Genomic DNA, 23,990 nt, shown 5'->3' with positions numbered 1-23,990 from the left:
TTTTACTAAGCACCTTTGAAGATCAGGTACAGCAGCTTGAGCAGGGCTCCAGTCTCTGATCTCTGAATAGTGTAACATGGTACTAGGGCATGGGGCTGGCTGGGGCTGTTGGTGATGAACTTGTGGGTCTGCTAATGTTCTACCTCAAGGAAATTGGGAGACAGAGTGAATGGGCCCCCCCTGAATTTCTCAAGTGCCTCCCAACATGGAAGAGCAGAGTGGAAGAGGCTGTGCAGTTAGCCTGCTCCTTAGTCTCCCAGCTGCCAAGAGGGCTGTGCGAGGGTCTGACATCTCTTGTTCTGCCCCTAGCTAGACTCTCTGGAATACATCCATGGAAACGAGTATGTGCATGGGGACATCACAGCAGAGAACATCTATGTGAACCCAGATGACCTGGCAGAGGTAGGAAATGAGAACTGCAGGAGCAGAGAGAGGTAGCAGGAGAAGTGGGGCAATGCCCTAGCCAGAGCATTCTCTTATGGAGGGGAGGGTTGATTCCTGGCTGCACCCTGTGTCAGTGCAGCCCCATAGCAGGTGCTATGTGTGGGATTGCAAGGATTACAGTATCCCATGTGTTCACCCCCCAGGAAAAGGATTTTGGGCTCCCTTCAGTCTTTGCATCTTAAGGGGTGGTGTAGGGAGAAGGGGTGGAATCTCTTGGAGGAGGGAGGATCACATAACCTGGAAAGGGGACACTGGGAGGTGAGGGGCTCCCTGGTTCTCCCAGAGTGGCAGCGCTCTCCTCCTTCCCCTTGCACGGTTGCCCAGGAAGATATTTCACAGTCTCTCTCTCTCCTAGGTCACCCTGGCGGGTTACTGCTTTGCATTCCGATACTGCCCAGGAGGAAAGCACGTGGCTCAGCGTGATGGCAGCAGGACTCCTCACGAGGGCACCATTGAGTTCATCAGCCTGGATGGGCACAGGGGAGCTGGTGAGACCACAGTCCCTGATGGGTTGGCGAGGCTGTGACAGCTCTCCTCCCTGGCCATCCCTGCTTGTCCGGGGCTCCCTCCGCCTGTCTCCTTCCCCCTCACTGTTCTTCCATTAGTTGTTAGTAACAGCTTCCTCTCTGGTCAACCTGCTGCTTCCTCCTCCTCCTACAGTCGCTGCATGACTCAGGCAGGAGCGTGACATGGTGGGAGAATGTTTCCATCCCATGCAAGGTTGTGGTAACCGAGCCATGGAGGGGAGTGGAAATTCAAGACAGTGGGTGCTGGTTTAATGGGTATCTGTAAAGCGTGGCAGAGTGCATTCCTTGCTGATACAGGCCAATGTAAAGGGCAGGGGGGGTTCCCAGCCTGGGTCCAATTGTGGTCTCATGGCCATCTCCATGAGATGCTTGTGGAGATGAAGTGCTCAACCTGCTCATTAGAGAGGAGGACATTGGAGATTCTGACCTGGACCACACAGCAGTGAGAAGGAACTGGAAACATGGTTGGCCAGTTCGCCCCACCCTTTAGCACCTCAGGCAGAAGCATAAGGCGAGTCAGGGCGCATGTGTGGACCAACAGACACTACTTCAGATTCTGTGACTCCAGGCATGTGCTGTGTATGCGTAACCTTCAGTGGAGTACAGTTGGGACCTTCACTCAAAGAAGAGCTGAGGCACAAATTGGTGAAGAGGCCCTCCCAAAGTTGCAGTGAATTGGCTGAGCTGGAAAGAGAACCCAGGAATCCTGACAAACTACTAGGCCACTCTACTAGGAAATGTTTCCTGCTGTTCAACCTTATGCTTTCCAGAGCTCAGTTCTATACTGTCCGCTTGGGGGGAGGGACCTCCTTGAACCAGGCCTTTTTGTATATTACTCCCAAACTCTGCTTTTCTCACTGTGTTTCCTGAGCTGCAGGCTTTTTCTTACTCTCCCATCAGGACCATCTCGCCGGAGTGACCTGCAGTCTCTGGGTTACTGCATGGTGAAGTGGCTGTGTGGCTTCCTGCCTTGGACTGACGACCTGGCTGATGTGCACAAGGTCATGGAGCAGAAAGAGAGGTGAGCCCTGGGGTTGGGGACCCTGCCTATCATTCTGGGGAGCCCTGGGAGGAAAGCAGTGAGGGAAAGGGATTCAGAACTAATGGGGGACTCAATAGCCCTGGTGCAGACCTTGGAGTGTCTGAAATCTGTGACTGTAAGTGCTGCCTCCCACGGAAGTAGCTGGCCAAACTCCTCTTGACCGCAGTGGGAGCAGGACTCACCCTGAAATCACTGTGTGGGCAAAACGGACTGGAGGGTGTGAGCTGAGCTGGTCATCTTGAACCGCTTTCACCAGTCCTCATCGGTGGGGGCAGTTTGTTCAGGCGCTCAGTCCCTTCTTTCTTGTTTAATGGCATTGTGCGTGTGCTAAATGCTGCAGGTACCAAACAGATGCGGTCGGGCTTCTGCGACTGTGCTTCGGCCGAAAACCGATTCCAGGTATGGACATGTACTGAGTGTGGCTGCGGGACCTAGTGGGTTGCTGTGTGTGAGGGCTGATCGTTCACTGAAGCTAGAAACTGGGCTGTGTCCCCATGCAGTCTCAGCTGACGGGCTGTGTCTGACCATAGTCATTCTAAACCCTTTGCTGCAGTGCCAGTCTGCTCGTGAACTAGTAGCCTTGACTGTGAGAGCTGTCCAGGGAGGCCATGGGAGCTCCAGAAAGATCCCTGATATCTGTGTGGGGTGACATAGCCAGCTCTCAGGCTCCCCCATGGATCCAGTTTTTCTCCTTGCTCTGCTGGAATGAGGGCGACCTGTATGCCCCTGCATCAGCGTCCATGCAGCATGCGGTGGTGATTCTGAGCCTTGCTACAATGGGATGCTGGCCAGGGGTTAAAGCAAGTGAGTGGAACAGGGAGACCTTGGTTCTAGTCTCGGTTCTGCTGCTGACTCACTGGATGACCTTGGGCAAGGTGCTTCCCTCTCTGGACCTGAGTTCCTCCATCAGTGCAGAGGAGGGGTCTGGTGGGAAAAGCCCCTGTGGAAGTGTTGCTTAGCATCTGGCTTAGCAACGCAGGGAGTGAGTGCTGGCGCTGCTGCTCTGGAGAACCACAGCCATTCCTGTGAGTGTCTGTACCACTTTGCAGATGCCCTGCACAACTACCTGCAGCAAGCAATGGCCTTGGCCTTTGAAGAGGAGCCAGACTACGAGGCACTGCGAAAGCTCTTGGGGAAGCCGCTGGAGATGAAGAGAGCTTCAGCTTATGACTTGGTGGACCTCAAGGTGGTGCCTTAGGTAAGGCGTTTCCTACAGGGGTAGCAGGTTGGGGGAAGCACAGTCACGCCCCCACCCCAGGAATAATGGAATATGGTACTTCAGCTGGCAGTGGTGACCATGGCCTTGTTATCTGATCTTCCCTCCACACGTGAGTCTAACATGGTAAGCAGGGAGGAGGCTTCTCTCTGCACTGGGTGTGAAGATCTAGGAGACCTAAAGGGACTCTGACTGCTCCAGTGGGGCTTGTGTTAACCCTTAGAGCACCAAGGGTGCTCATTTTCCATTCCTCAGCCCTCCTTCCCCACTTGAGCACCCTGCCCCTCCCTCCCACCTCTTTGTGATCAGTTTCCTTCCGATCTCCAGTTGTGTTGAGAATGAGTGCTGGGTCTTGTGGAGAACATGCATGTGGGTTCAAGGAAAATTTTTGGCAGCAGGGAATAGGGCTTCCTGTCAGGAAGAGTGATGTATGTCCCACCCTGCTTCCTCACAGCTGGGGAGCCTCACATGCTGGCCTCGGGTCTCTCTCCCTAACACTGTTCTCATTTATCGTCATCAGGCAACTCAGCAGTTCTGAAATGGTTAAGATGTCCTGAGGGTCACTTCTCAGTACAAGGGGAGCTGGTTGGCTGGCTGGCTGTTCCCAAAGGCTGGAGCAAAGTCAGAATTTGTGGCACTGTTCTTTGATGCCAAACGTGCCTAACCTGGCCAGATTGGCTTTGCCTCTTTCTGTGTCCCTGCAGCTCGCAGACAGACTGTTGAGTAAGAGCCCTTTCTAGGTAAGGGGCAGGAGGAATGAAGATGTGCACAGCCTTTAGGAGAGAGAACTGCCCAGCCTCACGCCACGCTCGTCCTTCAAAGCAGGCTCCTAGAGCTCCACTTTCTCAGGGACGCTGACTGAGCAGTGAACACTCACTCTGTTCCCTCCTTGGAGGCATAGGTATAGCCCTAGTTTTGCTGAGTTCTGACAACTTGCCACCTTCAGGGGCTCCCATGGCTAGTCTAAGCCCATATCAGCAGGCCCAGCCCTGCTTCTGCCCTTAGGTCTCCCTGTGGTGTCCATCACCTTGGGATCTAAGGTGGGTAGAGGATGTGTTCCTGCTAGATCAGGCAGCACACGGCTGGTCAAGTCCACCTAAATCTGCTGGCTAAAACATCTCTCCCATCTTGGAGGCTGTAATATTTGTTGATAGCCATCAAGGTATTGAACCAAATTCAGCCCTAGCACAATCTAACCAGTTCACATAGAGACTTGGCCTTTGTCTCAGCTTAGAGTCAGACCCAAGTAAATTGGCTCCAGGTGGCACTGCCAACAGCACTGGCACATGCTCCATCCCCTGATTTATGTTCTTTGTGGCTTTTCAGATCTCAAGAAACTGACAAACTGTGAGAGGTTTAACCTATTGGAAGGGCCCTGCTCTAGGGCAGCCAGCTCCTGCTGTCCTTCATTACACACCTGTTCTAGATTTCCTTGGGGAGTTTATAGGGATTGTTTTTAGGGCTTTTACAGTGATTTTTAGAAAGCTGACTTCTGAGCCAGTGCTGTAGCTTAATGAGCTCCAGCTAATGTGAAGACTAAACTCCAGCTTGGCAGATGGCTGCCCCAACCACTGTTTGCAACTACCTAGCAACTGGGAGCGTTGCCATATTGACACACACTGAGCCCGCTGAAGGGAAAAGAAACCAGGGGTTTTAAATGTTTGTATCCTGCCTAATAAACATTGTTTGTTTTGTAATAAATGCTTTGTGGATGGATCCCAAGGCTCTGTTTTCTATGTTGATCCAGGGCATGTAAGCTCTTTATTTAAATAACCCTACTTGGCATGTACAACCATCAGACCTCAAAGCACTTTACCAGTGATGGCATGCGTCCAGACAAGGATGTGGAGGCATGCAGGTGAAGAAACTTGGCTAAGCTCACAGGCAGTAACTCCGTGGCAGAGTTGGAAAGAGAACTCCTGTCTCCTCATACTCAAACCACTAAACTAGGTTGTCTTCCCTGAAAACTAATTGGAAGGAAATTGTAGTAGCTGGTTATGATACAAAGCACCAAGTGTGTGTCATGAAATTTCCCTGCTGTTCAATAAGCTGAGTAAAGATTCCTGCAGCAAGGGCCTGGGAGCCTGAAACAGAGTGGCCCTATTAATAAAACCTTCCTCAACCTCTGCTCAAGCCAGCATTCCTCCAAGGCTGGATTGATACTGCCTTGTGGAAGATGGAGCCAGGCACCAGCTGTGACCCAGTAGGGAAGCTTGCTAGGACTGGCCTTTGCTACCTTATTTTTCTACAAGAGATTTAATTTGTTACATTGTTACAGGGGAGCAAACAGTCAGGAGCCACACAAGAGGAAACACGGGCAAGTAAAAGCAGAGACCTGAAAAGTTTCTGGATTTGCCTGACTAGCTGTGTGACCTTGCTGGGGTTCGTCTACACCCCTTCAAGGTGATCAGGAAGCTAGGTTTTCATGCAGTTTGAGATTTATCCTTAAGCTGTTACCCTTACTCAGAAACAACGCAGGCTGGCTCTCCGTGAGGTCAGATACATGCCATTTTCACTTGAGAGTCACTGACATGATGGTCCTTTGAGCCATAAACTGCAAATTATTTTGTATAGTTCTAGTCTGCATTTTCCCTGCTAAGAATTCCTTATGTGAACTCACTACCAACTGATGCAGCTCTAAGCCCTACATGCATGAGCCAGGGTCATTGTCTCCAGTGAACGCTACTTTCAAAAGCGGACCCCTGCCCTGAAGACTTAAGTAGAACTAATACATATAGTGTAGTGCTACTGCCTACATGAGATCTGGGGTCAAAAGCTTTTCCTCACTCCCTAGAGAGGAAGGAGCCAAAGGCATTTAACAGGGCCACAAGAAAGCCACCTGTGTAGAAGTGTGTGCAGGTCACATCTCCCACCATCCCTTAAGCTGTCAGTAAAAAAACAAAAGTTGTGGCCTTTCTGCTTGTAAGGGTAACTCAGGGGTTCTCAGACTGGGGGTAAGGAACCCTCAGGGGGTCACAAGGTTATTACATGGGGATCACAAGCTGTCAGTCTCTATATGAAACCATGCTGTCTCCAGCATTTATATATATTAAAAAAGTGTTTTTAATCGATAAGGGGGATTGCACTCAGAGGCTTGCGATGTGAAAGGGATCAGTGGTACAGAAGTTTGAGAACCACTGGTGTAATTGCTGCAAGGCTGGGTGCAGCTGGACACAACAAATGCCCTTAAAAGGCCATCTTAGTACCTGTCAGAATCCCCACTTCTGGCTTCAGAGTTGATTCACTACTTCCCATTGTGATCAGAATTGCTAACACAATGTGCCTAGGCTTTGATGTTCTGCAGGGATAGAGCCACATGCTAAAATCTACTTGTTTTCCCATTTGTCTAGGTGGTTGGAAGAGCCTTAGAACACCTGGCTACTGACTTTTGGCCCAGATCCATAAAAGTATTTAAACACGTGACTGCCATGGAGGTGGGGTGCTTCTGGGGGGTGTAAAGCTAGGTTTTTACATCCTGAGTCAGCATAATCACCTGCTTTGTCAACCTGTGCCAGATAATTTCCAACACATAGCATTTTTTTTTCTTTAGGGGGTTACTAAAGAGGAAGTATAAGAGTCAGGAGTTGTAGCAGATGTTCATGGGGCTTATTGATGACTAGCTGTTACACAAGGAGAGTGCAGTTATTTACAGTTGCAGACCGGAAACTGAACCAGTTCCACTGCACCTTGACAGATAAGGGAAAGTACCTTAGGAACCCTGCTTCTCTGTGGTCCAGCTTTATGATCCACCTGCCAAACAATCAGGCTAGTTCTAGGAGAGCAGCTCAAGCTCTGGAAGAAGCCAGGCTTTGTAAGTTATGTGCCTCTTGGGAACGCAATATTCTCAAATCCAGCTTGTGAAAGTGACAATAGCATCCTGCTTGATAAGCTGCTGCTTTTCAACCTGTAAATGCTCAAGCTGGTAGCTGTAGAAAATAAGCCAGTGTTTGCAGCTGCTAATGTCTGTTCTGTTCTAAGTTACTAGATAAGGCTGTTGGGTTATAGCTGTTACAGGTGACAGACTTGAGGCTCCTGCCAGTGACATTGTAACACTCAGTAAGTCACTTCACCTTTCTGTGCCTTAAGGCATGTCACTGTTAAACAAACTTTCTCCCTTCACAACCCCTTTATCAGATACAAGCACTGCCCCTATTTTTTTTAAGACACAGAGACAAGCATAAAAAAAAAGATTGTTTTATATAAAAAAGTCACTCCACTGTATGAACAGTCATTGTCTCTGCCCCAATAATTTCTAAACAAAGGAAAGTAAACAGCACAGTTCCAGTGTTATCAGATTCTGAGCATGACAAACAGCTGCCAGAAGTCTTGTACCATGGTATGTTCTCACCACCTGTTCAAGAGGGTCAGCCCCTCTTGTAACAACTAAGTCAATGGGTAAAGTAGCCTCTAGTCCCTCAGCTTCTTACGGTTTTTGCTGTTCTTGTACAGCTTCCACGCACTACATAAAGCATGGAATCCTTTATCCAGTATTGTAGGAAAGACACCAGCTCTTCCTTGCTGACTGGGATGCCATGGAGAGGTGTTTAAGATAATAGCAAATAGGGCTTCATGGAGAAGGGTTGTTACATTGCTGCCTCTGTTCTAGTGTTCAAAGTAAATTCAAACATGAAAGTAGAATCAGGGTCTATTGGAGGCCATTTTGGAAGAATAGCAAGGAAGACAAACTGCAATATGGACAGAACACAACGATGACACTGGGACTGAGTTCTTGCAGACTGCACCAGTGCTATAACTAAAGGCACAAGGCAGTGAAGTGGTAAGGCACAGATGGGGATGTTCTTCACTTGAGCAAAACACATGGAGCTAGAGGGAGGGCCTGACTGACAGCTGTGTGAGTGAGCTGACTGGAGCTACAGCAGGACAGGACTAATGGAAGGAGAATAAGGCCCAGGGCCTGCCCCAGAGAAGGGATGTTTAAAAGCTCCAGTCTGTTAAAGTAAGTATCCCCATTTACCAATAACACTCTTTGCTTGGCTCCAGAATATACCCTAGAGCAGTGTAGTTAGTGTCCAGAGAGAGTAAGTGGGGGTAACACCTGGCCTTAGCTTCAGGCACAAACAATCTGATAAGGGAGTCTTCAGCCAGCACTAATAAAACTAACAGGAGAGGCTGCAGTGTTAACAGTGCTCCACCACATGGCTGGCTACAGGCAGGTTCCTTCAAGAGCTCTTCCAGGATTATGACAGTGTATGGGGAAGAATAGGTCATAGCAGCAGAGTTTTATTTTTTCCCCTTCTTCCTCTGCAGAGGAATCAGCTACCCATTGGGCAACGCATTGCAGGGTAAAATCAAGATGGCTTTGAGTAGCACACAAGGGTTCTAGGTTTTCTTTACATGTGCTCGAGACCAGAGGGGGTTCTTAATTTGCATAGGATCAGATTATAGGGAACTTTTTAAAAAGCATCTACCAAGAAACAAGGTGGCTCAGCACTAAGCCATAGAAGCATGAAATGGAGCTTGCAGAGCATGATTGACATGGGCCATCTTGCACAGGGCGGGAGGGGGGCCTTCTACTGACACTGAAAATTACTTGTTACCTTCTTTGCAAGACTACACCAAAATACTGTTTCCAGGAGCCCTCAGAAATGAAAGTAAACAGCACCAAAATCAGAGGCTCAAGAAGCCCAAGTTCATCCTCTCTTCTTCACTATGCTCAGCCACGTTTTTCCGTTTGACTTGCCTTCTCTCACACTTGCCCTCACTGGACTTAGGGCAGACAGACTGTAAATGTGATTTCAAGTAGTGAGGCAGGTATGGCCCTTTGTTCACGGCACTGCCCAGACACAGTGCTGAGGTAGTTTTGATCGGTGCTCCAAAGCTGCCATCTACAGAGGAAGTAGGACTGGCACTATGGACAGAGGAATAGCCTGAGGTGGCTTCTAGTGTGGGTTCTTTTTGACAGTGACCAGCAAGCCATTGTCTCTCAGCATCTGGCTGCTCCGCCTTTCTCACTGGTACATCCTGTCCAGGCCATTCCACCGCTAGGCTATCTTCATCACTGGAATCCTGACAGCAATGCTCTGCTGGATCCATATAGACTACAGTTACATCCAAGACTCCACTGGGAGCGGTCACTAAAGGGAGATATAGAAGAGTGATTTGGACCTACCTGAGCAGCAATATAGTCAGAGCCCATTCAGAGCCAGGAACTCAAGATCTCTAATCCTGGGCAATTAATTTCCTCTGTGGCTTTAGAGAAAGTCAACACACAAGCGCTGATTTCTCCCTTGTGTAAAAGTGGGGATGACGACTCCTCATTCCACAGGTATGTTTTAATAGTTGTTTGTACAGGGGACATGGTATAAAAAGCTTTAAGTCACAGCACTAATAAAACAAACAGGTGAGGCTGCAGTGTTGACAGTGCTCCACCACGTGGCTGGCTACAGCCAGATTCCTTCAATAGCTTTTCCTGGATTATGACAGCAGCAAAACCCCTTAATATGCAGCCAGGAGAACTCTCCTTCACTCACCAAGGGATTCAAAGTGCCCAGTGCTATCTGGTAGCAGTACTACCTCACGGCAGCATAGACAATTCTTAGTAATGCTATCTGCCATTTTCTACATTCCAGAGTCTGCAGCCATTGAGCAAGAGCTCTCCAAGTCTTGTAGCCAGACATTTTGCAGCATTGCAAATGGACAAGGAGATTTTGGCATCTATCATCAGGAAACATTTTGCTGCTACAGGCTGTGGTGTAAAGATAATCACCATGGTACAACAAAAAAGGGACCTTCCTTCAGTGACTGCTGTCTCTCTGAAAGAGTTTGCACTTTTCTGACTTTGTTAAGCTGCAGATGGGAAAATTTGCTTTCTCCCTATTGTAATCAAAGAAGAAAAAGACACTACATACCATCTCCCTCTCTCTCCCCTTCACTTTCCTGATCTCCTTCGTAACCCGAGCAGGAGTCCAAGCTCCAGTCCAGGAAGTTGTCCAGAAGGCTCTCCTCTTGCGTGGATAGTTCAGCTGTGGGTGTAGTCACAAAGCTGCCCCTGTCTTCCTGAATGCTGTCTTCCCTTCTCCTGTCACAGAGAAACTCAGAGGTTACTCACTCAGCATATACATGCAGGAAATCATCCTGAATCAGAAAACAGGTTAGTCTCTGCCCATTTGCCTCAATCAACTCTTCCAGCAAATGCTAAAGATATAACTGGTGATTTGGTTTGGTCAGCGAGTCCCACCATGGCATGAAACCCAAAAACTTTCCCTTCCAGCCATCCAGAGGAAGAGGCTAAGCAGAGTTAAGGTGACTAGGGCAAGGACTGATTGAGTCAATATAGAATGGTAGCTCAGAGCAGGGAAGTTGGTTAAAATACCATTCAGTGATTTGCACACAAATGTTTTGGGGAGGCAAAAGACCCCCATCAGATGCCCATGAGTGAACGCCATACTGAACTATCAGGTCCAGTGGCTGCAAACACAGGAGAGAGTACACAGAACAAAGCTTAGTTTTACTTGCCTTTTAGTTCTCTTTCCGGAGGGAGAGCTAAGGAATGTCTGAATTTCCTCAGCACTTGTGTGTAAGGGACTGGGCTCAGGGTCCTCCTGTTTCACTCCTAACAGTGAACAGAGCTGGCTGTAACTCATCACCTAAACAACAAGACAACCTAGTCAGACAACTACATTAGTGCCCTCCCGACAACCAAATGCCCGATACTTTCTCTAAGATCAATATGTCTTGAACTGCTCCTTGGCATTTACAGCCTAATTGTGCAACTTCTGTCCCCACAAGGGAGTGACGCTAACACCACTGCATTTCTTGCACTCTCTCCACCATCCCCCTTTGGGATTTTTAATTTGAACTTCCTGTTACTTTTCAGAGTAACAGATAGCCTACTACGCTGGTCGTCCTGCTTAAGGTGCTTGCCACCACAGAATGGAGAGCAGAACAGTAAGGCTACTCCCCACCTTTTCCTTGCCAATTTCTTCATAACGCTCATCTTCAAATCGTTGTTTCACAGCAGTCAGCACCACCTGCCTATAATCCTTTGGGACATCGTCATGGAAACTAGGAAGAAAGAAAATCACAGCACAGGTCTTGCAAAAGCACATTGGAAAGGAAAAAGTTCATAGAACTTGCTGACCTAAAAACACTCCTCCCTTCTTTTATGGCTCTGGAGGATGTTTCCCCTCAGTTCGGGTGTGACCAACCAACTGCGCCTCATCAGCAGAGAAGCTGACTAGCAGGACTGGTAGCTGGGCTTCCGAGACAGCTTACAAGGACCATCCCCCTTCCTCTCCTTGCCACTTGGTCAGGTTTACAGCAAGGAGTGGGATCTGGGTCTTGAGACACCTTCAGAGATGAGCATCCAGCCCTGCTGGGGAATCTTCCTGAATTTGAAGACAAGCAAGTCCCAGCCTTGTGAATTAGGGGAGACTTGGCAGGCCGAGACTGCTGGTAATGAGATGCATACCCCCCTAGAGCCAAGAGGCACTATTCAGAGAACGTTGGGGCTGGTATTGAATTGGAGCAACAGCAATAGTTCTCTCAACCTCTCCCGTGTTGTGGGGAGTGAGGCATATTCTCTCCAATATCACCTCCTTAGTTCTGAGACAGTAACTAATTAGCAAAACTTCATTAAGATTCATGCTGCGGATCTGTAACAGCTGGATGCCAAACACTCCCCCCACACCGCTTAGAACTAGTCAGAAAGGGTCTGAAGGTTATACCATTTTTGGTGTAGGCTCAGCACACAGGGTATCAGGTCTTCAAGGGAGAATCCAGTGCATTCAGACAGCTGGCTGTTCCAAGGATGTGCTGGAGAAGGGAATAAATACATTAGCACCCAAAATTCTGTACTGCAGAAATAAAGCAGATCCTACATAAAATCATGCCAGGAGATAATCCATCCAAAATTCAGAATCAATTTTTGGGCTCCAACAACAGCTGCAGGTGCCAGAACTAGAGATTCCTAGCTGTGTAATCCAGTCGGTAGGATTGCTAGTAAAAATTCCTTGGGCATTTCTTAAACCCAGGTCTCATGCTAATGCTGTGTCAAACTCAAGCAATTACTGGGGAAAAGCGCCAAGCCCACTCCATCCTTGTGTGAAGTGTTTGTTATCTTTAACATGACTGAGGCAAGCTGGCACAAGTAGATACCTTGGTGCTAAAGCAGAAAGATTACTACCCAGAGGAACAGCATGGATGAATGTGCTACATTGCAGAACCTGCAGGTCTAGTTATGAAATAATGATTAGCAGCAGCCTGTTTCTTACCTTGCCTGTGCAGTATCTTAGCCAGTAGTAGAGCTGCAGCAGCCAGATTGGCAGGAGAATATACACAGAGACCTGTGTTCAATAGTGATAGTTCACAGATAAAGCTGTACAGGTGAAGCGTTCTTCTCTCCAGGGGAATTATAGTCAGTAGCACTTCTTTGTAATCCACAATAGTAGGAATCTAATGCATATGGGAGAACACAGAGTTTGGTGCCCATTGCTTCAAGAGTTTTGCCAAACACAGAATGGACCTGTTGCCAAGTGACCATCTCTTTTCATGGAGGCTCATTACAAAAGATGGCTTCTTATTACGCTGGTGGTATCGAGATGTTTCCCAGACAATAAGGCAGGAATACATGAAATCTCTGGACTTGGTTGCAAGGGGGTTAAATTTAACTTTGTACAGTGCAATCGCATCAAGTACTTGCAGCTACAGAATTACATAAAACAATCCTCAAACATCTCACTCAATTTAAGAACCCAATCACCTGTCACAGCAGCAAAGGATGCTGGTTCAGAGGAAACCAGAAACACCCAAAGCAACATGCTTAGTCTACAGAGAAGCAGATGGATCTGCATCTCACCACTGAGTATAGCAACTCTCCATGACTTAGCAAAGGACAGCCAAGGTGGTAAGCATCCCATGCCCTGGTTTCACAAACTTACCCTTATCTTGCCTTCCAGGGCAGAGATGATCTCCCCCATCATCCGGACTAGATCTTCATATTTGTATGTGTTGTCTGTTAGCCACACAGCTTCCCGTATTGTCAAGATCTCTTTGCTGATGAAGCTGCAATATTAAAGATGGTTAGCACTCAGGCCCAAGGCAGAGCCACATGCACTGAGTTTTGGTTGCATGCAGATATCTATGGATATCCTGTGCTATGGAGACACCTGCACAGGCAAGGAGAAGGGGAAGTTAGTACAGCTTAGGAAGATACCAGGTAGAGTCATATTGAGAGTGTCAGGTGTTCCCACAAGACGATGCCCTGTCCATGCCACCTTTAACCTGGGCCTGCATCTTTATCATATCACTGACTCGAAGGCCTAGATCCTGCAGCAGGTTTTCACAGGTGTAATTCCCACAGAAAGGCTGCAGAACCAATAACCAGACCTATTCCTTGTGCCTGGAATTCAGTCTCTTGTTTGGCAGCATCTCTGTTTAAACCCTGAAGCCTTTGAAATAGCAGAAGTAGTGGAATTAGTCCCACATAACACACTAGGTCAGGAACACAATACTTCTGTGCCACAAAGACTTGTTATTAAAACTGCATGAACACAGACATAGGTACAAATCTGCTTTTCTGAGTTGCTTATGGCAGATGGGCTGATCAGAATGATAGTGCTGACCTGCTTCCTAGTAGGATTTCTGATGCTAGTGATCTACTCTACCCAGAAGACAGCACTTCACGTATGGAGAGCTCCAGCCCCTCCAGCACATTTATATAAGTGTTCAGGTGGCAGCATCACCACTTTGTACCTCATTTGGAAATATTAAGGGCAACATTCACTGTGTAAAGGGACAAGGAAGGCCAGTTCTAGCTCTGTTACTAGTGCAGCGGAGAAAGCAGAATATAATAGCTAAATGCTGAGTTTGTATAACCAGTGCCACTGACGCATGTCAGTCATCAAAACTCACCGTGTACAAATGACCATGCATGCGATTCCCAAAAGCTGGAGCCGAGCCCGGGATACAGGTCTCAGCTTCAAGTACCGATCCACGCACCCCACTGTCATATGAAGACAAAGGCTGGAAAAATCTTTCATGGTGGCCACTTCTACCAGCCAGTCAATCAGGATGTACCTAGATAAGAGATAAAAATCAAATGATCCCCTAGGTAAGAAGCCATCCAGACCTGTGCTAAGTGACAGCTATAACACCAGAGATTCTCCACACACATCAAGACTTTTATCCTGTCCAAAGGTACTAGCTACCAAAATATTGAACATCAAAACAAGACTTCAGTGAAATGTCCTGTAGCATCTAGGTAATAGGGCAGATACTTGAGTCAAACTGTGGGCTGATGGACCATGCTAGGTGTTTTTTAGGCAGACTGGCAAATTAATAAGATTGCAAGTAAGAGACATCTTAAAATATGAACTTATCAAAATAAGCATCACTTTCATTCTGGATCTATCCAGGGACACTATGCAATTAGTGACATTCATAAAGTACAAACTTTTCTGCATTGGACTTCACTGCTTGTGTGCCAGAACTATGATAACTCTTCAAAGAACTTAGGTCACATCTCACCCCAGACAGAACTATAACAAGCACAAGGAAACAGTAGCAGCCTTTCCTGCCATGTCATAGACACACTTCTTTGTCAAAGACCTGGCTGCTGAGTTTGTCTTTACCTCATTGTTTCGTTCATTCCCTTCTGCACAGTGAAGATGCTTTGCTTTCTGACAGAAAGGGAAGTCTGGAAGAGCTGAGACACCATCTCATTGGAGGCTTTTGCTTCTAATCCTAGCTGGTTTCCATTCCCACAAGCTTTGGCTAAAGATATCTACAGCAGGCAGACAAGAGGGGAAATGTACATATTAGGTGAGCTATTCTCCATTTGGACAGAGAAACAAAATTTGAGTTCTCCCAGGATTTCAGTTCATGTCATTTTCACATTCAAAATACAGTGAAACCTAGCTTTTGGGACTCACCCAGAGACATTAAGAACAGTTATTTTTCAAAACTGGCAGAACTATGATACACAATACACGTGCAGGATTTTGGGACAGGCTCTTCAGGCTAAAGATTGCTTACTAAAGATGAGCCTTTGCTCAGGTTTCTTTGTGCAAATGCAGTATTTTCAGAAGAGTTTACTTAGTAGAGTACATTTAAGTGTTTTCTGAGAAGAGTTTTAGCTGCTGTTCCTAATGGCCAGCCACTGGATCCACGTTTAAGCACACTCCCATGTCTTTCTATGCCAGTATGGACAGGGGCATGCAAAAAACAATGTCTTGGTGTCACTAGTAGAAGTCTTACCTGGGCTTCCCAGCAACCCTTTGCTGCATAATCCCTTAGTTTCCTGAGGCTCTGAAGGTATCTGCCGGGATCTGACATCTAGAGAAAAGGAATATGAACAGCATTAAGGCGGCACTGCCCCTTTTATCCAGGGGCAATAACCATTTGGTTCAATGTTTGTGAAGGCTGGAGTACTCCTACTATCCAAAGGCATCACTTCTCCTATCTCTTCTGCTGTTTGTGGGAAAATCCTCACACAACAGTCAGTCTCTTTCTCTTAAAGACGATCCTGGGTTGAAGGAATTGGACGGGGATTAAAGAGATGAGAGTTCAATTCTCAGTTGGGCCACTGACTTCCAGTGTGACTTTGGGCAAGTCACTTAGTCTCTGTTTATTTTTCCAATCTGTAAAATGGGGATACTACTTCCTCTGTCACCGTTTATCCATTTTGTCTATTTAGACTGCAAGCTATCTGTTGCTGGATGTATATACAGCACTCAACACAACAGAGCTATATTCTTGGTTGGGGACTCTTGGTGCCACTGTAATAGAGGTGAAAAGATCATTTTAAGAGCCAAAATGTACTCACAGCCGCTCTTCTGTTACTTTCCCAGAGGAGGTAGGAGCTATTTAGGCAACCCTGCTTCGAAGACTCTTCAAACATTTCAAGGGCTTCTTTCCTTTTTTCTTCATCCTGAAAATAAAAGGTCAAATGTTATATATGGTGCATACCCAGTCAGATGGGCACACAAACCCCAGAGACGCCGAGTGGTACAGAACATCCTCAGATTGAAAGCTACAGTACAGAATCAATCCATTACCCTCGGGAGCATCCTTCAAATGTTCAAGATGGTTTCCTGGACCACTGGCACTGTCCTTTGGAGATCCTGGCTTAGGAGTTACTTTGCAGCTTTCTTCAGGAAGTCAAAAGCAATTTAGGCTTCCTGGTGGCCAGCGTTTCCCTTCCTTTGGTACCCAGTGTGACAGGTTTCAAAAGTATGTTACCTGGCTTTCCATACTGCAAACACAACAAGCAGCCCTAGTAGCTAGAACTACTTTCAACTCATTTTTAAAAAAACATGGAGGCAGATTCTCAGCTGATGTAAACTGCCATTGAAGTCAGAGCTGCACAAGTTTACTCCAGCAGAAAACATGGCCTAGGATTTGATCCACACTGAAGCTTAATTAGATTTCAAATTGACACATTCCCTTTAAATACAAAAGGCCATCACAGACTTTTTCCACACAGGGGTAAACTAAGAACAATTGGTTTGATCTCACATAAGATAATAACACAACTCAACTCATCTAGCATTTGAAAAGTCACAGGGGAAATTTGCATTGTAAAATTGTACCTTCAGAATTCCCAAAGCCATTAGTGGGAAATGAACACTACTCACCTCAAAGAGACTTAAAACCTTAGCCAAGCAGTGGAGAATAGAGCCTTTCTGAGCCTAAAAAACGAGTTTTAAAACTGCACATTATTAAAGAGAACCAAAAAATGAGAGAGAGACTTTCAAAATAGTCCCAGGCTAGAGCTTTGTTTGCCCATGGCCTTTCATGGAGCACCCATCTCCTCCCCCCTCAATATTTCATCACTTTTGAGATAGAAATTAACCTGGCAGAACACACACAGTACAATCCTTTGACAGCTACCAAGCAGTGCCTCTCCTACATATAGTTTTTCTCTGTATTAACTTTAATTTTTAAACAAAGGTTAAAGAGCTATAAATCAATGGCATGAGAACAAGATACTCCTTGGAGAAACTGAAATGTAATTGTGCAAATTGCTTGGTGGATAATAGAATATCAGGGTTAGAAGGGACCTCAGGAGGTCATCTAGTCCAACCCCCTGTTCAAAGCCGGACCAATCCCTAGACAGATTTTTGCCCCAGGTTCCTACATGACCCCCTCAAGGATTGAGCTCACAACCCTGGATTTAGCAGACCATTGCGCAAACCACTGAGTTATCCCTCCTGCCTGGATGTGCTGCCCTGTCCTAAAGCCATTGACAGAAAGAGCATCACTTACTTTCTGTAACTGACATTCTGCTTTGAGGCTCTCATAGACCACAGCTTTACAACAGCTCCCGCTCACGGACCATGGGGGACGAATAAAGAGCCAGATAAAGGGGGCTGCACAGACATTCAGACGCTCCGTCAGGCTGAAGAAATGAGATGCCTTTAACCCATTCACTTCTGCACGACCCTCATCGGAGATGGATACTGAATAAGTGAAACGGATGCTTTAAAGAGGGAACAAAAGCTAATCAATAATATCTGGCAGGACTTTAATAAGGCCACAGCATAACAGTTAGCAGGATGGTTTCAAAGAAATGGTAACAGGTTGCAGAAGAAGGTTGGAATAGTGCCTCTGCTTGATTCAGTGTGAAGCTTTTGACAGGCAAAATGACAACCAAATTTGACTAGACACTTCCAAAGCCTAACTTCAAGACCTGCTAACTGTGTGATTTAGACACATCCACATTTCAGCTAGGAGTGGAATCCATTAGCGAGACCTTGCCACATTCTCAGAAATGAGAGGGGAAAACAATCTTATTACACAGGCATAAAAAATCCAAACACCCATAAAATAGTAGGGATAAAGATTGGCACGTGGCCAATAAAAAGAATCCAAGCTTATTGATCAGGCTTCACTATAAAAATCTCTTTGTTCTTTTAAATAGAACTATACCCTCCACCATCATTTCCCATCTTCTCCACAGCACATGCTTTCACACTTACAGCCTTCATTGTACAGGTATGCTATGCCCAGCTTCACAGCAGCTTCAAAGTTACCCCTTTCAGCAGCCCTAAATAAGAGTACAAAAAGGTAACTCAGATTTAATCTGTGGGCATCTGAATCATTTGAAGATTCCAGTGCAGCAGGAGACCTTGCTTCCATGTTCATTTCTACTAGATGGCCACAGCTCCAGAATGCACCTGAAGAATTCAGAACTTGCACCTCTGAAGCACACAGGATGGTTACACAGGCACCAGACAGATTCAGCTCTTATGTTTTGCCTTTGCCAACACCCATACACATTTTTTTCAGATACAGTGTCTTTATTCTTTCAAAGTAGTTTGTTTGCAACTTTAGGTTTTTAAACTTATTTTGAAATAGGGTGCCCAGATGTTCCGATTTTATAGGGACAGTCTTGACTTTTTGGTCTTTTTCTTATATAGGCTCCTGTTACCCACAACCCCGTCCCGATTTTTCACATTTGCTGTCTGGTCACCCTATTTTGAAATATGGAAAGAGTCCAAATATTAGTCTTAAAAATACTTTAAAAGATACAATTGTGCAGCCTTTCGGTCCACATTTCTGGCTTACATATTTATACTGAAACATAAATATCAGGGAGAAGCAGTAGCAATATATTCCATCAGGGGATTGTAAAGCACTTGGTAGACACAGCATCCATTTACACTCCAAATATAACTATGGCCTCCTGTTCCACTTAACAAGACAGTTCCAATCTGAAGTGTGCTCCTAATCACATTAAGGGGGAGATTTTCAAAGGCAGTTAGTTGTCCAACTCTCATGGAAAGTTAATAGGAAATGGGTACCTAGCTTTTCCCCTGCACCTTGAAAATCCCCCCAATGCATAGACCATGCCTGGATTCCTATACATTACCTTTCAAACATCTTCAGATTGTTTAGAGAAGGCCATACTTCTTGAAAACTTGCACATGCCCAAACACTAGCATGATTATCTACAAGGTATTTAAGATGCGAGTGCACCTAAGGGGAAAAATACAGAAGTACATTATTACAACATATAGGGATCCACCAAAAACTCGTTCTTGTGGTCTACTGTTATAGCCATATTAACATGGCACCGGTAGATTTTTGTACAACTATTGTTCCACTTTATTTACATTCATTAATTAGATTAGAGAAAAGTCAATTTTGGAAAATAAGATAAGCATCCTTAACTGAACCAAACTGTTCAGTCAGAATGATTTGTCAGGATAGCTCCCTCTGGAAAATTTAAACAAAACATTCAAATACTGCTGCTAATCCTCAATCTTGATAGGTTTAGCAACAAAACGGCTACCACGATGGCAGAGATCTGAAGGAAAACTGAAAGAATACATACAGTAGTTAGATTTGCTCTGCCATGAGGATCCAGCCTTCCCCGTGTCCAGTCCTGCCATTGGGAGCCAGGGCATCACACTGACAGAGGTAAACCCCATCCCGTTACAGGGGTGAAGTGGGTTAGCAGACTCACAGCTCGGATGGAGAGGATATCCTCAGCAGGAAGGCCTTTCAGAACATGAAACAGAACGTCTTCAGGGAGACTCAGTAATGTCAGGACTCGAGGCCGTTTTCTTACCCTTCGTTTTGAAGGGAAAGAAAAACACCTGGAACATCTACAGTGGATTACTAGAAAGAACAAAAAGTCCAGACATCTCAGTTAGTGAAAGAGCACTATCAAATTGAAATTTCAGGACAAAAGACAACAGCTGTAAAGAATACTGGTCCACATATTAACGTGAAAATGATTGATGTTACTGAGCCTGCTCTACTGAAGGACAAGTTATGTTGTTTCTTCAATGAAATGGAAAGTAAAAAGAATTCTAGGCTTTGATACAATAGCAAATCAATTGCATAGTCATGTATAAAATGGGATCACTAACCGACTAAAGTAAAAATAGTTAAATTGACAGGGCCAGAAGAGATCACTTGGGCCATTCAGCCCAACATCCTCCATTGTGCAAACTTCCTCCATATGCGATTCCTATTCATGCAGTATTTCATGTGCTGGAATAACATCAGTGATGTGGCCAGTTGCCTTAATTTTTTTTTCCTGTCAATATTTTCCTATCCCTTTCCATAGCCTCCTGTCACTGCTCCTTGAAATACCATCTTCAGAGATTTAAGTCCTTCCTTCATGCATTGGTTCCTTGTGATATTTAGACTAGTGTCTGTTCTAGATATATTCTGTTCCCTTACTTGCTCCTCCTAAGGAGGGACAGGAAAGTTCACCCTGCACCTGCTAGCCAAAGGACTAAGTTAACTAGAGGCAGAGACAAAAGCTAATGATAGAGACAGAAGGCTCACTAGAGAGATTCAGGGGCAATACTCTAGTGAGAAGCCCAGTAGTGCTCCCACTTGCTGGGAAGGGCAAGGTGTTCGGATTTCTCCTGAGATGCTGGCCCTGGATTCTGCTTAGGAATTGCATCTTTTGCATCAGTCTGAATAGCAGGTGTCAGAAATTTGAAACACCTTGACCTGCTAGAAGGGAAAAGGATTTCTCTCACCTTAAGCCCTGAACTACATGACAGGGATCCCTCACCATCATACAGCTTTCTTTCTGGATTTTCCTCCCCAGCAAACAGCCCCAGCACCTGCCCTAGCTGCTGCTCAGAGCTTTGCCAAGCAGCAGCCGAGTGAAAACGACACGAATCTTGTCAATTTCACTGCCGCCCACTCTGAAGAGCAGCAGGGACCAGAGACTTGCCAGTTTCATTCTGCTGCTGCTTGATAGGGCTCTGACCAGCAGACAAAGCAAATGATGGAGCAGTCTGTTTGCTCTGCACTGTGTCACATTTGGAAAGTTATCTTTGCAGCCATAAAGACTAGAAAAAACACATATCCCCCCACTTTTCTGCGAATTGATGGATTAGGGCTACTGTTCTCACCATGGAACATTTCCTGCTTGGCAATGTCAGGTGTATTTTTCAAATCCAGTTTGTAAGTCTTTTTATATAATGATAGTTTAGCTGGGAAGTCTAATTAGCTGGGTTTTCTTTTAGATCAGTCATGAAAAATATGGGTCCCACTAGGGACCCCAGTGATATTTCACTTGCAGGAATTAATGATTTTCCTTGTCTTCTGTTCTATAGTTAATTTCCAATCCATGGTATTAAAAATTTTTTTTAAAATAAGTGTAAATTTACAGAATAATAAAAGTCAGAGGTAATATAACAAATGTACCAAACCACAAAGAAATCATACATGAAATTAAATAAAGAAAACAAGCCAAGCAGCTGCAGGGACTTGAACATTTTTAATTATAGGGCCACGGGCACCAGCTAAGCTAAAGACAGTCCCCACAACTGGGTATTTCCCAGTGCAAGTGTACAGGTATCCGTGTAGGCAAAAAAAGCAATGGGCCACCTAGAATATCCTTTTATGCCATAATGAATATGCATCCTATTAATTCTTTGGAGTTTCCAGGATCAACAATGAAATGAGCTACTATTCTAACTCAATGCCCCATTCTCCCCCGATAGCTCTTGGCTTACCTATTAGTTACCTTTGACTAAAAGACTATATCCATGTAATTAAGGGCAATTTTGACATGCACAAATCACCAGACTATTATTCTTTAGGTGTTCCTTTCCCCCCTACCTCCAATTTCAGCAAGAGAACTACTGCAATGTAAGAGGCATTGCATCTCTAGACTGGCATGCCAATTAAGCCTGTATTCAGAACTGAAACTGACTGAACAGCCCAGGAAATTGAAGCAAGACTAGATGGCAGAGAGTACAGCTCTAGTAGCCCAGAATTTATATTAGGATGGCTATACTTTAAAATGACGCCATATACTACAAACATATCTACATTGTGTACATAAGCTACATTTCTCTTATTTTAAATTCAGGTATTGATTATGTAACTGAAGCATTCCAAAGTACATTCGGCAAGCAAAGATAGTGTATTTTAGAAGCAGGTCTGCTAGTGTTACATACCCCATAGAACCAGAACATACTAAACTTGGGCGAAGTATTCAAATTCTGTCCCATTAATGCAGAAAGTGTCATTTAAAAATCATTTATAGTTTTTGCCAAAAACCCATTTATAGTTTTTGCCAAAAAAAATTCATTAGGTGATCTTAAATAGGCAGAATGCCAAGCAATTTACTATGAACAGACCATAAAAAAGCAAGTTTTGTCTGCTCTGAACACGAGTCCTTATAGTACTTTTGTAAAAGTAGGGGAGATTGTCCCCATGCCGGCTTAGGCCATACATGCTCTCTTTTCCCTCCATAAATGTGCCAGTTAGCTGCTATCCCCAACCCAGAGAAAGTCATATTAAATTAGCAATGAATACTGCAGTTTGTAAAGCATTTTGGTATCCTGTATGATAAAAGGAACTCCAGAAACATAAGCTATTATTACATTAAACTAGAATGATATTTGGACATGAAAGAGTGGGGGGTTGCTTAGATGTCATATTTCAAGTTTAGATTTTACTGTCATGGCAAAAAATCAAACCTTGATAAAAGGAGACTTCTATTTAAAGCAGTAAACTGCAATCTTGTAGCCTGATTTCTAGTCCCGTGACCAGCCTGAAATATCAAAACTCTCTCATTTTGAATTAATTTTTTGAAGTATTTTTATTAAAATCTCTCCTTTTGATGAGGGAATTTTGTAGAGTGTATATTTCAATAATTTACATTTAATTCATTCAAACACTCTGCCTTTCTGAAGCAAAAATCTCATCTGTTCCTTGAAAAGTCTGCAGCCTCTCCTCTATTTAATAATTATAACCTTACTTTATAATTTATGTTAAACACTCTGCCTTGATGAGAAACCCGAAGTGGCCAAGATAAGACTGGTAGCTCTTTTCTAATGTCCTGGGTGCCCATGCAGGAGCCCCGAGTGAGTCCCCTCCCCCTGCAGGCAGGTCCTGTCCCACTATAGGCTCGGTTGATTTTTAAATCCACCCGCCTAAACCAGTGGGGCTCCCTCTCTTTGGAATTTAAAAATAAAATCTAAAACACACCCTCTGAACACAGGGAGAGAAATAAAAAGAAAAATTAGGAGGTGCCACTGCCAGATACCGTCTGAGGAAAATGGAAGGGGAGGTTCCAGGGGTTGAAGACATCTGATGTGGGGGGATCCTGGCAGGGGTATTTCAGTCATTTCACAGCCCTCATGTGTCAGGTCTGAACATTTAGCATCTGAGGCTTAGAGGATCATCCAGCAAAGAGGGAGCATTACCCGTCCCAAGGAATCCCCACCAGAAATTAGACAACCGAGCCGACAAAGCCCCCGCCCTGGCCTTAACCCTCCCCAAACCCCACGAGTATTGAGTTCTGCCAAAACAGGAGCTGGAGCCCCCTAACCACTGGCTGGCAACCCACCTCCTGTAGGACCCCACCGCAGAGGGACCTCACTCCCCCTGCGGGGCCCCTCGCCCCCCTCCACCGCAGAGGGACCCCCCCACCGCAGAGGGACACCCCCCGTGCGGGGCCCCACAAGGCCCCATCCCCCTACACTCACCACAGAGGCACCCCCCACACAGAGGGACCCCCAACTCCCCATAGAGGCCCCAACCCGCCCAGGGACGTGGAGGACGCTCACCGCCCACTTTCATTCCTGCCCCTCCGCGCTGCGGTGCGAGTCCCCAGGGAGCCGAGCTGCCACCAACCACCACCGCGCCCGCGAGCCGGCCGGGTCCAAATGAGCCCAGGTCCCGGCCCCAGGGCCAGGGGCGGAGAAAGAGGGGGAGGGGCGGGACTCCAACTGGGACCCGCCCCCATCCGTTGAGCCCCCACTCTCCGATATCAATGCGGGTCAGGGAAAGAGTGAGCGTGAGGCTCCACACAGGA

At 45.9% G+C, this 23,990-nt stretch overlaps 2 protein-coding genes across 6 annotated transcripts in view; one reads left to right on the top strand and one right to left on the bottom strand.

Annotated features, from left to right (window-relative positions):
- The window catches only part of VRK3 (VRK serine/threonine kinase 3), a 16,589-nt gene extending 9,177 nt beyond the window's left edge, over positions 1–7,412 (top strand). For 2 of the 3 annotated variants that reach the window (XM_032799333.2, XM_032799334.2), the window contains exons 9-14: positions 310–402; positions 800–932; positions 1,872–1,992; positions 2,354–2,412; positions 3,063–3,211; positions 4,556–4,945. In XM_032799333.2, the coding sequence (XP_032655224.1) occupies positions 310–402; positions 800–932; positions 1,872–1,992; positions 2,354–2,412; positions 3,063–3,211 (555 nt within the window). In that variant the 3' untranslated portion in view covers positions 4,556–4,945. Of the gene's footprint in view, positions 1–309; positions 403–799; positions 933–1,871; positions 1,993–2,353; positions 2,413–3,062; positions 3,212–4,555; positions 4,946–6,579 lie in introns of those variants that run through there. The other variant, XM_032799335.2, reaches the window with a different exon arrangement.
- The window catches only part of CCNF (cyclin F), a 24,287-nt gene extending 297 nt beyond the window's left edge, over positions 1–23,990 (bottom strand). The window contains exons 1-17 of one of the 3 annotated variants that reach the window (XM_032799329.2): positions 23,743–23,988; positions 19,659–19,813; positions 19,062–19,168; positions 18,169–18,236; positions 17,456–17,649; positions 16,825–16,878; positions 16,014–16,118; positions 15,446–15,523; positions 14,821–14,972; positions 14,102–14,266; positions 13,129–13,252; positions 12,463–12,643; positions 11,917–12,004; positions 11,155–11,254; positions 10,706–10,836; positions 10,099–10,268; positions 7,859–9,324 (exon numbers count right to left, since the gene is read on the bottom strand). In XM_032799329.2, coding sequence (XP_032655220.1) covers positions 8,858–9,324; positions 10,099–10,268; positions 10,706–10,836; positions 11,155–11,254; positions 11,917–12,004; positions 12,463–12,643; positions 13,129–13,252; positions 14,102–14,266; positions 14,821–14,972; positions 15,446–15,523; positions 16,014–16,118; positions 16,825–16,878; positions 17,456–17,649; positions 18,169–18,236; positions 19,062–19,168; positions 19,659–19,813; positions 23,743–23,755 — 2,352 coding nt within the window. In that variant the 5' untranslated portion in view covers positions 23,756–23,988 and the 3' untranslated portion in view covers positions 7,859–8,857. The other 2 variants (XM_032799331.2, XM_032799330.2) reach the window with 2 other exon arrangements.

This window comes from Chelonoidis abingdonii, chromosome 9, assembly GCF_003597395.2.
Source record: "Chelonoidis abingdonii isolate Lonesome George chromosome 9, CheloAbing_2.0, whole genome shotgun sequence".
Taxonomy (NCBI): Eukaryota; Metazoa; Chordata; order Testudines; family Testudinidae; genus Chelonoidis; species Chelonoidis abingdonii.
The sequence above is the reverse complement of the archived record's forward strand: the minus strand, read 5'-3'. Positions and strand labels throughout refer to the sequence as shown.